Here is a 14,970-nt window from a genome sequence, read left to right as displayed (position 1 = left end):
GGAACAAACCTCTCAATTGTTTGTTTTGCCCAAGTGCCCGAAGCCAATATGCAGTTGCAGATGTTGAAACCATTATACAGTTGACTTTAAATGTTTAAAGGTTTTGACAACTGCCTATTAAATAATCCAGAATATTCTTGCCCCTTTGTTACAGGTGAGGCTACCTCTGTGACACTAAAGGATCTTCAGAAAAGATTATGGGAAATTTGCATATTATGAAAAAAAACTATGCATGGGTTTCAAAAAACTTAAAATTCATTTTAACTCCATTTTTCTAGGGACTTTTTGAAATGCCTTCACATCCATAAAGGTCAAGTGTCCGTAATCCAAAAATTCAGAATTCTCCAAAAGGTAGTGTCTAGGTTCCAGATTTCAGTTAGGAGTCCTCAGCTAATAACAGCTACATAAATATTTCAAAAATCAAAAGCTCCAAAACCTCAAAACACTTCCAGTCCTGAGCTTTTCTGGGTGAGGGATACTCCACCTGCCTTGGCTTAGATTAAACCTGTGTTCCTAGTTTGTTCTAATGCCCACTGAATTATCTTGCTGATCCAATAATTACAATCACTAATAATTGCAAGTTTAACAAAGACAGAAAGCAAGATGGTTGCTCTTAAACTTTCCGTATAGGTGAACTGAACTCCGACAAAATGTGATGCAATGAAAAAGGAGAAGTGGTATTGGCCTCATTGTTACCATTCTTGTCACTCTGCCAAGTTAGCCAGTCTGAAGAAGCCCCTTTGTTAACTGTCCTGGCCTCTCCCGCAGTCCACCTGGAAGGCTGCTGTGGTGGAAGGATGTTTGACTGCAGAGATGTGGTCTTTGTTGTGGGCGAAGGAGAAGATCATGACATTCCCATCGGAATTGACAAAGCCCTGGAGAAAATGCAGCGGGAAGAACAGTGTATTTTGTACCTTGGACCACGGTAAGGAGCATACCCATTCAATACACGTGAAGGTTATCTAAAGAACAAGGATATTCTTGCTTTTTCGTCTAGTGTTTTGGTATTTCAGTGAAGTTAATACAAAACTGGAAACAGTTCATTAAATCAGCTTATAAGTTAGTCATCGAAAAAAATTAATGGGCCTTTTAATATCAAAATGGTTTGTAAGCATGTTTACTTGATCGAAACGAGTTAAGGGTAGGACCAACAGGCAGATTTTCTTCCTTGTTTTGTCTGCCACGTTGCCGTGACACGGAAGTATTAACTCTTCTCACATGTCATTCACTTGCTGTCTTTTCTTTGAGTTAGGGACAGAAGGCAGTAAAGCATGTGGGTGTTGGGGCACATAAGAAGCATTTAGATGATTTACAACCACTTGAATTTTTGCCATTTGTTCTTATAGCGAGCCCCTGAATTTTTAGAGGGGAAAAAAAAGTTTCTTTCTGGACCTAAAGACAGGGAATATGACTCATCTTTCCCTAACTTTTTCCTATTATAAGAATGATCCATTAATACTTCCACGCTTAGAGCTATCAGACACTGACTGTCTTACGAAAACGCATTCAGTAGTATTTTTAGGTCTAAAATTATATAGTGAATCTAATCCTTCCATCTTGAGAAATGGACTCCTGAGAGAAACCAGCATGCCTTGCTTCTGTTTGCAGGAAAGTGCATCTGCTTGTTTAGTTTGTCCCTACTCTGGTTCCACGTATTTCAGATGGTAGGCTTCTGATTTTCCGAGAATCTTGATGACCTACTCTTTCCAGTAGGTCCTGCCAGTCCTTCTGTAGTTTACCCTCGTGCAGCCTCTAGCCATGCAGAGGTGTGTATGCCTTTGCCCTGGTCCTTGATTCATAATCGGTGTTTCTCAGATAACGTTTTAGCCATGCCACTACCCACAGGAAAATCCTTCCAGAATGTTCTACCTTGAACTCTTTGGCTTTTGCTACGTGTCCTTTACTGAATACTTTCTCTCTCTTTTCTAGCATATTCCTTTCTCTGCTACCATAGTAGTCTCACTCTAGTGTGTTTTCTTTATGTGTACATTGCCTTTCTTTAGTGAAGCCGTTTCTGTTTCCAGAAGGAACTTCCTTTAATAAAGTGGATCAACGAGATTGCTGTCTCCCCATATCTGGGTGATCTCTAATTACTTCTAATCTAGCATTCCAAAATTATCATCATTCTAAATCAGGGGTGGGGTGTCTTTTTTTCTGCCAAAGGCCATTTGTGTATTTATAGCATAATTCTCAGGCCATACAAAATTATCGACTTAAAAACTATCCTACTGTAAATTTATCAAGTTTTTGAATTCCGTCTGTGGTTACATGGGCAGAACCAGGCCAGACGATTTCTCAGGCCTCCTGTTGCCCACCGACTAGATGTTACCCAGCTCTGTTAAACTGATAGAAAGTAGGATTTCTGTCTGATGTGTTTTCTCAGACATAAACTCCTCAGGGATAAGGTCTCTCTAGTGTCAACATAATCTAAAATTGATCCATTCACTGCATTGCAACCTGTGTGACAAGGCAGTTGTGGGACAGATGTCTCTGTTTAATGTCAAGGAGAAACAGATTATCTGCATAGGTATAAATGCAGCTAGTTCCTTACAGGTTTAAACAGGTCATTGTTCAGCCCTTGTCAGTGTTAAAGCTCTGCTCTGCAGCTTACCAGAGCTGTGTGCACTTGGGCACTTGGCTGTCCGGTGTCTTGGGGATAACAGTGTCTACCTCACAAAACTAAATGAAATAATGTGCAGGAAGCACTTAGCAGCCCTCAGGACAGCAACCCGCGTGAGTGCTGTCCTCGCTTTCTCTCCCATGTCATCCCCAGGACACAAGAAAAAAGTAGTCCTGTATGTGTGTGAACATATGATAGATTTTTCAGATCTTTTCAGAAATAAATTTCTGGATGTAACTTTTTTTTTTCGTGTGTATTAGGGATATAAGTTAGCATAGGTTGAAAGGAACGTGTTGCTTTCTGTGCGTGGTGTCTCCCTCCATGTTGAGAAGCCATGAGGCTGTCAGCACATGCATTGCACCACACTGTGCGTGGATGGAGAAAAGCCCTGCAAAGCAAGTGTGTTTTCAGTGCATGCAATGAGTGAATTTTATCCAGATTCCCACTTGCCCTAGAACATTACATCTGAATGTTGCTATAAACACGACTGTTGGAAACATATGTTCTTAGCATCGTCTGCATTTCATTCTCCAGAAGGTTTCCAAAGCATTCCTTTCCCTTTGATAGAATTCTTGGCAGAATATTTTTATAATAAGAAATCCATTATTTTTTCTCCTTTCTCATTGGGACAGTAGCTTCCCTTTTTACTGTTGTTTTAAATACTGTGGATTGGTTTGTCTTGTTTTGGTCTAGGTAAAACGTGAATAGTTTTACCTTTTAATCTTTTCCTTCCCTTCCTTATATTTCCCTTTTGCATCAACACAGGCTGCCAAAAGCGTTAGTGTCAAATTAGGAGGTTGTATGGATCAAAAAACAATGTTCTGGAGACAAAGAATCTTGAGTTAAATCCCGGCCACTGTGTCTTTGTATCTTTGTTGATTTCTCAGGAATCCATCAATCTATCTCTCTCTCTCTCTCTTTCCCGTCCCCCTCTCCCTCTTTCCCTCCCCTCCCCCGCCCCCTTCTTGGCCTGTCTCCTGAATGTGAAAAGGAAGCAGTTGGTTGGGAAAGTACAGGACAAGTGCTTCTCCATTTAAGCTTTCATGGTCATCAGTGGCGGTTCCTTGTATCTGCACTCTCTGGAGGCAGCTTTAGGCATGAACGCTGAATTCCTTCTGTTACTGTAGCTGAGCTTTCCTTCTGGTTAAGTCTTTGAATTCTGTTTGTAGGGTTTTATTTTCCAGTCTGATAAATTATCGGCCTTGCATCTGTCTTTGTCTAGGCTGATCCAAAATGAGTAAGACAACTCTGTATAAAACAGAAGCCAAGCTAGATGGCCCCCCGACAACAGGCTGTTGTGAACGCATGCCTTTCTAAGATGATGAGCTCTACATACAGCTTGGCCCAGGAGAGGGTTATAGGAATAACACCTTCTTAGTGTTCTATAATCTCATTGGTAACAGCCAGGAAGTTCCCGGTGCCGCCCTATACCCAACCTTCTCACTTTCCTCTCCCCCAACACGCACCCCACCTCTAACGATGGAGCCTCTATCCAGGAATTACTCAGAAACAGGTTTTCTCATCTTTGGCATTATTGACATTTTTTGCCAGGTAATTCTTGGTTGTAGGGGCAACATGTGCATTGGAAGATGTTCAGCCGTGTTCCTGGCCTCCGCCCACGAAACACCAGTGGCACCCTCCAGGTTGTAACAACCCAAAATGTCTCTGGGTATTGCCAAATGTCAACCTCAATTGAGAACACTGGCCCAAGGCAAGTGCCAGATTGTCGGTTGCATTTATACCTGCCTAGCACAGATTCCAAATAAAACATACTTTAAGTAAACATGCACTTGGTAAGGACTCACCTTCCTACCTGGTTTCCAGGAGTTAAGGAATTCTGTTTATCTAACCGAAGCCCGAAACAAAATAAAAGACACACAGGTCTAAGAGCTCAAAACTAAAGGCACCGCTTCACAAATCCAGCCATGGGTAATTACAGGGTTTTTTAATTTTTTTGTTGTTGTTGTTGAAGATACCCTTTGCCCTGCTATTACAACCTCCACACCCCATTCTTACCAACTCCCATTGTATCTCTATGCCTCCCTCTGGCTGTAACTTCCATTTTCTTGTGTAACAGTGGAGGTGAGTGAGTAAGCATTTTTTATTCCTGAAGATTCAGGCAAAGGGTGAAGAAAGAAAGTAGTGCAAGCCACGCTGAGCCTTTTGTCCCAGAGAAGATGAGGAGAAGTTAGCCTCAACCGACCTGAGGCTGAGTCCTTCATCCCACAGCCTGAGGGCTAGCTTCCCTAAATTGTAAGACCATTGTGTGTATTAAAGGGCAGGTGGGCTTGCAGCAGCTCCAACAGGGAATCTCCCAGTGCATACTTCCCTTGTGTGCTGCGCGTTGCTCTTGATGCCGCAAACCCCTGAACCAGGCACGCAACTCCTCTAGAGCTTCCGGTCCGGCAGGTGTAGGCTTGAATTTTCTCACCATCTCCAATGATCTTCAACCACACATTTTACATCTTCCCAGTAATTATTTTTCTTCTCAAGTTGGTTGTGGAGTTTTACTATGTGATAGCGACAAAGCTCTAAGAGTGGGTCTTCTGATGAGGGGTTGGAGCTTGCTAGTGCTATGTTTTATGTCATGTTTGGTAAATTCTTTGCATTCCCTCGTATGCTTTTTTAAAAATCTGAAAGAAATGCTGGGAGGCTGTATGTCTTTCCTGAAGTGTGAGCCTTCCCACCCCGAGTCCCCACCATTGTTGGGGCCAGAGGTGGTGGTGTCAGACATGGCAGCCTGCTGCTAGTGAAAGCTTATTAAAAACATCTCTGATGAATCCCATGTAAACAGTTCCAGTGCCTGCGTGTTCTCTGTCCTTCCTGCTGATAAAGCTAAGGGAACTGTGCTAATAGCCAAATAATAGCCGTTTTATGACAAGAACTAGAGGTAAAATGGCAGATTGAAAAGGGCAGTGACATTTAAAATCAGATCTAGTGAGCTCTCTTAGAGAAGACAGGTGTTGGGTTACGTGTGACCATGTAGGAGAGAAGGGAACCAAATCAAGCCGGTTTTCTGAGGAATGCACAGTAGTGGTACCCGGCACAGTGTCTGCTGAGCAACATCTGGTTTGTAGTTAGGGTCTCTCCTGTTTGGAGCTCGCAAACGATAGCTGTATGCTACTATAATGCCTTGAACTACAGAAGGAAGTGCCTGGAAATACACCAATTTCTTTTAAAGTTACATATATATATATACATTTTTTTTTTTACTCTCCATTTCAGATATGGTTTTGGAGAGGCAGGGAAGCCTAAATTTGGCATTGAACCTAATGCTGAGCTTATATATGAAGTTACACTTAAGAGCTTCGAAAAGGTGAGAAAATTTCTCCTCTACCCACCTCCTATAAATCAGTGTGCTACAGGCCGAGCAGAGAGATGGTGTTTGTTTCTGTATTGTGCTTCCCCTGATCACTCTGTCTCTTGGCTGCAGCGCTGCTGCTGCCGCTGGAGTTGGGGCCAGCTGACATAGCACAGCTGATATACAACCCGAGGAGCTAAGTGTTGTTATTTTGTTCCTATGTGTCAGCCCTTTTTTTTTTTTTTTTTTGGGTAGAATCCAAGACTTGTTCCCTTATTTGTTCCTAGACTTGTTCTTTTTGTACTTTTCTTTCCTGGGTTGAGGACAAAAAGGTTCACGTTCTGCCAAGCAGTTCCTTGTGGGACCGGGTGCAGCTTTTCAGTGCTGAACGCATTGTACCTTCCCAGGAGTCACCAAGAGGCGTGCACTGTGGCTCTGTTTTCAGCCCAATTGCAAGGCCTTGAGGACCACCAGGCCATGTGACCAGGACCCGAGGAGAGAAGCCCAGTAACCACAGACCTTTTTATACCTCCTTTGTGAAGATAAAAGAGAATTTTTCAAATGCTTTGGGCTCCAGAAACCTCCTAGAACATTGCTTCCATTCTCAAGCCCATCGCTGGAGGCTTGCCAAGAGCAGATTACCTGGGCACGCACACTGTGGGTGCCACAGTGAGCTGTGGGGCCATCCTAGCTGCCTCCCCAAGCTGGGCCAAAGCCTCCCCCTACAACACACAGCTAATGCCACAAGGGCAGCCTTCTGGATTCCTTTGTTAAATCCAACACAGGGCTACCTCCACGGTGTGGACAGAAAGCTATTAAAAGGCACTTGTGATGGTATGTGGTTCATTAGGCTACTCTCGTCCTGTGGCTAAGAAAGTAAGGGAAGGGCCTTCTTAATATCTTGTTGCTTCCCATTCCCCCAAACAAGCAACACGCTCCTGCCACAATCAACCAGCAACTGTCATGTCTGTCTTGTCCTCTGGAGGCCCAGCGCTGTCCCCACAGCCCTGTAACATATGACCACTCAGCCTTTGAGCTCCGCTGTTTCCATCTGTGCAGATAACCTCCTTCCCTCCCCTGACCTGGGCATGGCTGCTGATTTTGCAGATTCTCCCCAGCGGGCAGGATTGGGGGGTTGGTTGGTTGTCCCAGCAAGCTGTTGTCAGTCATCACTGCTTGACTAGACTGATGTGTGAAACCACGTGCAAGGGGTGGGATAGTGTATGGGGCAGTGTGGTTTGCTTCTCTGCCTTGTAGGACTAATAAAAATTGAAGTTAAAAAAAATCCTGCAGAGGGCCCCTGTTCACTGGGTTTTTAAAATAATTGATCAATATTGTTCAGAAAGCAACATGGATCTCCAGAAAGCAGTATCATCATTTAAAAAGAGTAGAAGATGGGCTAGCTGTAACATCAAGAACAAACGCTTAATTGCTAAACAGAGAACATTTTGCAGTTCTCTTCTTAAACCCAGCGACGTGCATGCGGTAACTGGCACCGGCCTTGTCCATTGTCACTTTTCCTGAGGACTACAGATCATTCTGTTGACTTTTTATGATCCTTTAAATCCAGCCATTCACGTGGACAGTTCAGTTGTTTCTGGATTATATCCATGAAGGTGACGAGTAATAGCACACGCAAGCAGACAATGGCAAAGTCACTTTCCCACGGCCCTAAAGTGACATGTTTGCATGAACCTTTCTCTCCTAATTACATTTTTCTTGAAATCTCCCAAGTATACATCTGTGGACTGATACATTTTCAGTCTTTCATGTATGTCTGGTTGTCTCAGAGCTCAGAGACTTAACCTGACCTTCTAAAGATTCTACAGGACCAAACAGCTGGTGATACACTCTGGTTAGTACTCCAACCCTAGAACTGATAACCTGAGGCCTGAAGGAAACAACTTGCTTGTCAGGTGATGGTAGCAGGGCTTTCCTGAAATGGCCTCACTGGCCTCTTCAGCCGGTTCCTCACTGTGGTTTTGCCTGCTCCAACCTCCTGGGTGACATTGGGTCAGCAGAGTGTGTTCTGAAAACAGTAGCAGGAGCACTCACATGGCAGTAAACTGGCAAGGGCACCTGAAGTCACCAGCCAGCGAGGTTCACGTTGTGGGCATACCCTGCGCAAGTAGCTGCTGTTTGTTCTTGCTGGAATCACCTGATGCTTTTCCTTCTGTGTTCCTCTAACCATTGTCCCCAATTTACACGCAGGCCAAAGAATCTTGGGAGATGGATACCAAAGAAAAATTGGAGCAAGCTGCCATTGTCAAAGAGAAGGGAACTGTGTACTTCAAGGTGTGTGAGCCCCTGTATAATCCTGTTCATCAAAAGAATTCACCCATCAATGAGTTGTGCTGATAACTCCCTACTCTGAATTTGATTGACATCTCCTTAGAACAATAAGCTTGAGATTTTAAAAGTCTGTCATTTCCAGTGTAAGAAATGGGTTAAAATAACAATAATAGTAATGTGAAGAAGAGAAGACAAATATGTTTTACACATTCTCTTCTGGCTTGTAACCTCCCTCCTTACGCTGTAGCACTTGGAGCCTAGAGCATCTTGGTTGCCATCTTAGCTATCACTCAGCAAACGTGTGGAATCAGAGAAGAATGCATAGAATAATTGTTAGCAAGAAATAGAACTCACCCTGGGGTAAGTTTCACACCGTTGCTCTTTCCACCACTTTGGTAACACTAGGGCACCTGATGAATGTAAAGAGAATATGCACAGATTTCCAGAGAAAAATAACGATTAAAGACAACCCATGTAAGTAGCCCGTAGGAGGTCCTGGATGATCTTCATCGTAGATTGCTTCTGAAGAACTCTCTTTCAAAGAGGATGTGTAGCCCAGCAGTTAAGACACCCGTGTCACACACCGGAGTGCCTGGGTTCAATTCTTAGCTCCGATTCCCAATTTCCCACTAATGCAGAGTTAGGAGGCAGTAGTCATGGCTCAAGTGATTGGGTTTCTGATATACATATGGGAAACCTGCATTATATTTTCTGCTCTTGGCTGCAGCCTTGGCCCAGTCCCAAGCATTCATTGTAGGCATTTGAAAAATGAACCACTAAATGAACTACTCGCTCACTTTCTCTCTCTTTTTCTCCCTCCCTCTCAATTAAATATATCTTAAACAGCATTCCTTTTTTCTTTACTTACTTTCATCTTAATTTAAAAGACAGCGAATCTTAATTTAAAAGACAGTGAATCTTCTGTTTCATTACCCAAATGCCCACACTAAGGCTGGGTCAGCTGAAGCCAAGAGAGAGGAAGTCTTATCTCGTTCCCGTGGGAGCAACAGGGACCCAGGACTTTAGCTATATCACCTGTTGCCTCTGCAGGTGCAGAGTAGCCAGGACTCAAGCCAGGCACTCCAGTAGGGGTGTGGATGTCCTCAGCAGTGTGTGAGCCTCTGAGCTAAAAGCCCATCCAGTATGTGGGAAGGCAGGACTTTCTCACTTAGATTTTAAACCCCTGGGTACAAGAAAAAAAGGAAAAAGCATTTTATGTGATTCTGCCTAGAGTGCCCTACACAGTGTTTCCCTACCCTCCTCCCCCCGCAAAAGAAAAAAAAAAAAAAAAAACAACACATGAACACACAGAGTTCTGTCAAGGCCTCTTTCCGTTAGGTGCTGGTTTTCGCAGTGCGAGGCCACGACACACAAACCTGAGCAAGCATCTGTGTGGTTCATGGCCTCAGCTGAGGGAGTGGAAGCAGCATTAACCCAGGACAGAGTTAACGCGAGACCATCATCAGTGCAAAGAGAACCTAGGCAGGGCAAGCAAAGCGTGTGGTTTCTTTCAGACTTCACACCGAGCCCCACTTTAGGATGTAAAATTAATTTGGGGAAATACATAGTAAGTTTTTTCTGCATAAAACCTTGGCTTATTGAGTATGAGTGGGTATTGGGTTGCAATGTAAAACATTCCTTTCTGTAGGTTGTAGTCAAACATCTTAAACCCACAAGTTTAAAATAATATAGAATAATTTATGCTTTTATATTTGCTTCTTTACAATATGCTAAAATAACGATGACCAGAAACCTTGGGGAATTTTGGAAAACTGGGCCAAAGGCTATTTAGATGATTTAAAATAATTGAAAAGGGTCCAACGAGGTTATATTTTCACATCAAAAGTGAAGGAATTACACTAGATAATCCCCAAGTTTCTTTCCAGTTTTCAATTTCTCTTAAATTTCCAAACTCATAAGAGCAAGTCTTGTTTTAAAAAAAAAAAAATTCTCAATGAAGTAGTACTCTAAACTACTCAAATAACGTCCCAAATGGATTATTTGTGTACCCAAATGCACAAGACACTGATATAAACAATAAAAAAAAGAAACTCCCCCTATCAAATCCCTTAAGACCTTGGGTCCTGACCATGTCTCCTGCAGGTCTGGAGCCACAATCTATATAACAATATCTGTGTCAGTGGTACCCTAAGCTGTGATGGAGCCAAGCGATTCCTACAGTCTTTATGAATTTATAGTGCAGCACTTTTCCCGTGGTGTTTGCCAACCACTGAGTGTAGGGCACTTACTTGATAGTAAAAATAACGATGTTACTGGCTTATGTATTTGCTGAGCTATCCTTTTATGATCACTTTCAGCATACACTCCTTCTACTTTAAAAAAAAAAAGCATTTACTGTAGAACAAACTCAGGCAGGTTCCTTGGGAAGAGGGGAAGAGGTTGTGTTGTCATGAATGACAGCTGCACATGTGTACTGCCCCTGAAAACCTTGCTGGGCCGGGATGTGGTAGTCCTGGTCCCGACTCTGTGTAGGCCTAGACTAAAGCCTGTGTGTTTGACTTAGTTTTGTCATTGTTGTTGTTGTTTAGAATTTATTTGTTTTTTATTGGAAAGGCAGATTTACAGAGAGATGGAGAGACAGAAAGATCTTCACTCTGCTGCTTCACTCCCTCCATGGCCACATCAGTTAGAGCTGAGCCCTGCAAAGGCAGGAGCTTCTTCCAGGTCTCTCACACTGGTGCACGATCCCAAGTCTTTGAGCCATCCTCCACTGCTTTCCCAGGCCACTAACATAGCTGGATGGGAAGTGGAGCAACCAGGTCACAACCTGATGCCCAAAGGGAATACCAAAACTTCAGGCAGAGGGTTAGCCAGTTGAGCCTTGTGCCCAACTCATGTGTTTTAGTTTCCAAGCAAAAGCAAAAAAAAAAAAAAAAAAGATAAAAATAAGTAAAATAGGGCCTGGTGCCGTGGCCTAGCAGCTAAAGTCCTCGCCTTGAATGCACCGGGATCCCATATGGGTGCCGGTTCTAATCCCGGCAGCTCCGCTTCCCATCCAGCTCCCTGCTTGTGGCCTGGGAAAGCAGTTGAGGACGGCCCAAAGCTTTGGGACCCTGCACCCGCGTGGGAGACCCAGAAGAGGCTCCTGGCTTCAGATCGGCATAGCATCGGCCTTTGCGCTCACTTGGGGAGTGAATCATCGGACGAAAGATCTTCTTCTCTGTCTCTCCTCTTCTCTGTATATCTGACTTTGTAATAAATAAATAAATCTTTTTTAAAAAAATAAGTAAAATAGAAAAAGCTGATAAAGTCAGGATGTACAGAGTTTTTATACTGCTATCCTGTTTTAATCAAAATGTTATTACAAAAGAGTCAAAATGTTTTATAATTTTTATGCTTATAAAGTAAAAAAAAAAAAAACTATACCCAGCTAAAGTTAATTTATTACTGAAGAAAGAAAAATCCTCGTATGTATTTAATTCAGCCTGAGCGTCCAGCGTGTCCACAGTCCAGCTCGGTGTCCTTGTCCTTCACAGTAACTCACCACTACGAGCCCTGCAAACTCCATTCAGGATAAGTGCCCTAGGCAGGTGCCACTGCTTATCTTTTTTGCTGCGTTTTTACTGGGGCTTTTCTGTACTTAGACATGCTAGAAACACAAATACTTACATTGCCCTACTAGGCTACAGCCTAGTAACTCACTGTCAAGTTTGGAGTCTGGGCTCCGTACAGATTGGTTGTATCATCTAGGTAAGTGGTAGACTCCACCAGTTAGGTTCCTGGAAATACACTTATTTCCCACAGTAGAAAATCACCTAACACATTTCTCAAAACATCTCCTCATCAGTGCTCAATGCATGACCATATTTTATGTTTCCTGAAACTTCTGAAGCATTTTGGGAGGTTCGAGGTTTTTGACTAACACTTTATCGGCTCAGTACAGTAACATAGCACAGCTTCCCAGAAGCTCTCATTGGTCGCTGATGGTATAGAGAACATTATGGTAGCAAAAGTCATGTCCCCAGCCCATGTGTGACAATGCCCGTGTCCTGAATACACATGGAAAGAGGACCACAATTCACGGTCCATCGTTTGATCAGTAGCACAATGCAGTGCTTAGGTCTCTGCACGCTCCTCAGCCTTGTGGCTTCATAACGTCCCAAGGCAGTCATGCCGGGTGCCTTTCCTAACATCGCTTGAGCCGTCTTCAAGTTCCTGATCTGGGGATAAAGCCTGGATCAGCAGTCACACATATGGAACAAATTATCTTTAACATGCAATTTGATAGAAGAAATCTTTCAAAACATGAGTCCATCGGGGGAGAAAAAATTCACAAAAGATTCAAAACCACGGACCTAAGCCTTTTCTCCCAGAACTCTCTGAACATTGTGTTCCTACGACAAGCTTCCCCGGGGGCACCGTCCTCACTGTAGGTGAAAGATCCCAGCCTTTGCTCTAAAACTTCAAGTTGGTTGGTATATTGTTTCCTGTACCCACATTTCCTTCAGTTTCCAACCTCAGGGCAGGTTCCAATCTGCCATACTGCCCTCCTGGGCCTCAGCTTTCCAGGGTATTTGACTTGGCACATTGTGCACACGCACAGAGTCCAGATGTGTGGGTGAGAACTGAAAACAGAAATCTACATTTTGTGCCGTTTGCACGTTGGAGCTTTTCCATTGGCCTGTCACCGTGGTGTTTAAGGGATCCATCCCTCCCTCCCTCCCTCCCCTGGTAAGAGAACTCAGCTTCTAAGTGGAAGCGATTGTGCTGTTTAGATTGCAAAGTCTTCATTTCAACCTCTGAACACTGAGAAGAAAAAGAAGAGAGGACTGCCTTCCATTTGACTCAGAATAATTAAGAGCAGGTAATAACATGATACCCTGCCAGGCATTGTGCAAGCCGGTTAAACAGACATTGATTTTTGCCCTCAGAGTTGACAGTATCCGCAGGACTGAAAGGGGCAGGGAGCGGAGCAGCCTTAGCTGTCACACCTGCTTAGTGCAGCAGGAAGAGCCCCAGGGACGCGGTCGGGGTGTGGGTTTGGTGCGCCCCCTTGTGCTGCTCTGGGGGGACAGCATTCCTAAAACCACGTTGTTAGACATGACTCAGCCACCCAACCCTTTTCAGACAAACCAGACTTGGCCCCGATTAGATCCAGGATACCAGTCATGCAGTTTGGAAACAAGTCATTCTCTGACTCTAGGCACTGGGCTTTTAAAAAGCTCGTAAACAAAACCTACTCCCTCTGTGTTTTTGTTTTTGTTTTGTTTTTTTCCTCCTTCCTTTCTTTCAGTACAGGATTTTCAACCTTAACACTGTTGACCTTCAGGGTCAGGGAATCCTTTGTCACGGGACTGTCCTGTGTGCAGTAGCCTGCTTGACTGCTTCCCAGCTCCTCCACACCCCAGGGGTGATGACTGTGAAAGATCTCCCAGCGTGGCCAACTGCCCTCAAGGGAGTCCAAAAGTCACCTACAACTGAAAACTACAATTGCAGAAACTCAAAAGCAGAGATCCTGAAAAAGTCTTTCTCAATAACAAGCTAAATAAAACTTATGTGAGTGAAAGGGCTTTTTAAAAATCCAGATGTTCTGTGGGTGCAAAGAAGCTGTGAGAGGTCTGGGACTGTTCTTTCCTCAGGAGGGAGGCGTGAGATCTCAGCCCCATCCTCCCTGGGAGGGCAGCCCGAGGGACCACGACACATGGAAGGAGAGGGGAGAGGCAGACCGTGCCTGGCGCCCTTCCTTTCCACCTGCACCGGCGTTGTTTCGATTGCATCGTTATGGTCTCCTTGACCTCAGTGCTTACCCTGTGACTTTAGAGAATGCCACGCGTAGACCAGAAAGTGTAGGACAGGCTGCACAGCCCAGGAGAGTCACGATCCAGTGGGACAAGGCAGCGGCAAGAAGAAAATGCTCAACTCGCAAAGAGGTGAAATCCTGCGGAGGGTTTCATTCTTCTGTTTGGGGTTACTGCAGAAGGAGTGGTAGGCCTGAGGCTGTGAGGAAACGGGCCTCAGCTCAGTGTCCGACCAGTTATACAAACTGCCGTAGACTGCGTAGCTAAAACAGCTTCTCTCGATTCCGAAACTCAGAATCCAAGATCAGACGGCCATGATGGGGGACCGGCACCCTGGCACAGCAGGTAAAACCGCAGCCTGAAATGCCAGCATTCCCCAGGGGGAATGCTGGATCCTGCCTGGATCAGTTCCCCCCATTTTGGTGTCTGCATCCCAAATGGAACTGCCTGGGTTTGCATCTCAACTCTCCTGGTTTTAGCCTCCTGCTAATGACCGCCCTGGGGGCAGAGGTGATGACTGAAGGACGTGGGTCTCTGTGGTTCACATGGGAGACCTGGAAAGAAACTCCCAGCTTGGCATAGTCCAACCCCACTGTTGCAGGCATTTGGGGAGTATTTTTCAAATAAGTAAATAAAAATTTAAAATAACTTAATTGCCACCTAAAAGCCCATCTCCAAATACCATGCATGATATCTGGAGTTAGGGCTGCAAGATGTGAAATCAGGGTGACTAACGCAATTCACCCATAGCAGGTGAACTTTTCCCAAAAATTTTGGCATTTTGGGTCTGGTTTTACATATATATATATATTTTGAGGATTTGTTTATTTACTTGAAAAGGAGAAAGATCTGTCTGCTTGCTCACTGGCCTCAACACCAGGTCTGGGTCAAACCAAAGTCTGAAATACAGGGCCAGTGTGGTGGCCAGCACCAGCTGCACAGATGGACACCAGTTCATGTCCCAGCTGTTCCACTTCCCATCCAGCTCCCTGCTTAAC

At 44.3% G+C, this 14,970-nt stretch overlaps 1 protein-coding gene across 3 annotated transcripts in view; it reads left to right on the top strand.

Annotated features, from left to right (window-relative positions):
* Window positions 1–14,970, top strand: part of FKBP5 (FKBP prolyl isomerase 5) — a 118,170-nt gene that overhangs the window by 93,892 nt on the left and 9,308 nt on the right. For all 3 annotated transcript variants that reach the window (XM_040983242.1, XM_040983244.1, XM_040983245.1), the window contains 3 exons: window positions 769–925; window positions 5,846–5,936; window positions 8,133–8,216. In XM_040983242.1, coding sequence (XP_040839176.1) covers window positions 769–925; window positions 5,846–5,936; window positions 8,133–8,216 — 332 coding nt within the window. The remainder of the gene's footprint in view (window positions 1–768; window positions 926–5,845; window positions 5,937–8,132; window positions 8,217–14,970) is intronic.

Source organism: Ochotona curzoniae, unplaced genomic scaffold (genome assembly GCF_017591425.1).
Source record: "Ochotona curzoniae isolate NIBS_2020 unplaced genomic scaffold, NIBS_Ocur_1.0 contig_3819, whole genome shotgun sequence".
Lineage (NCBI taxonomy): Eukaryota > Metazoa > Chordata > Mammalia > Lagomorpha > Ochotonidae > Ochotona > Ochotona curzoniae.
Note: the sequence above shows the minus strand (reverse complement) of the source record. Positions and strands in the feature narration are given on the sequence as shown.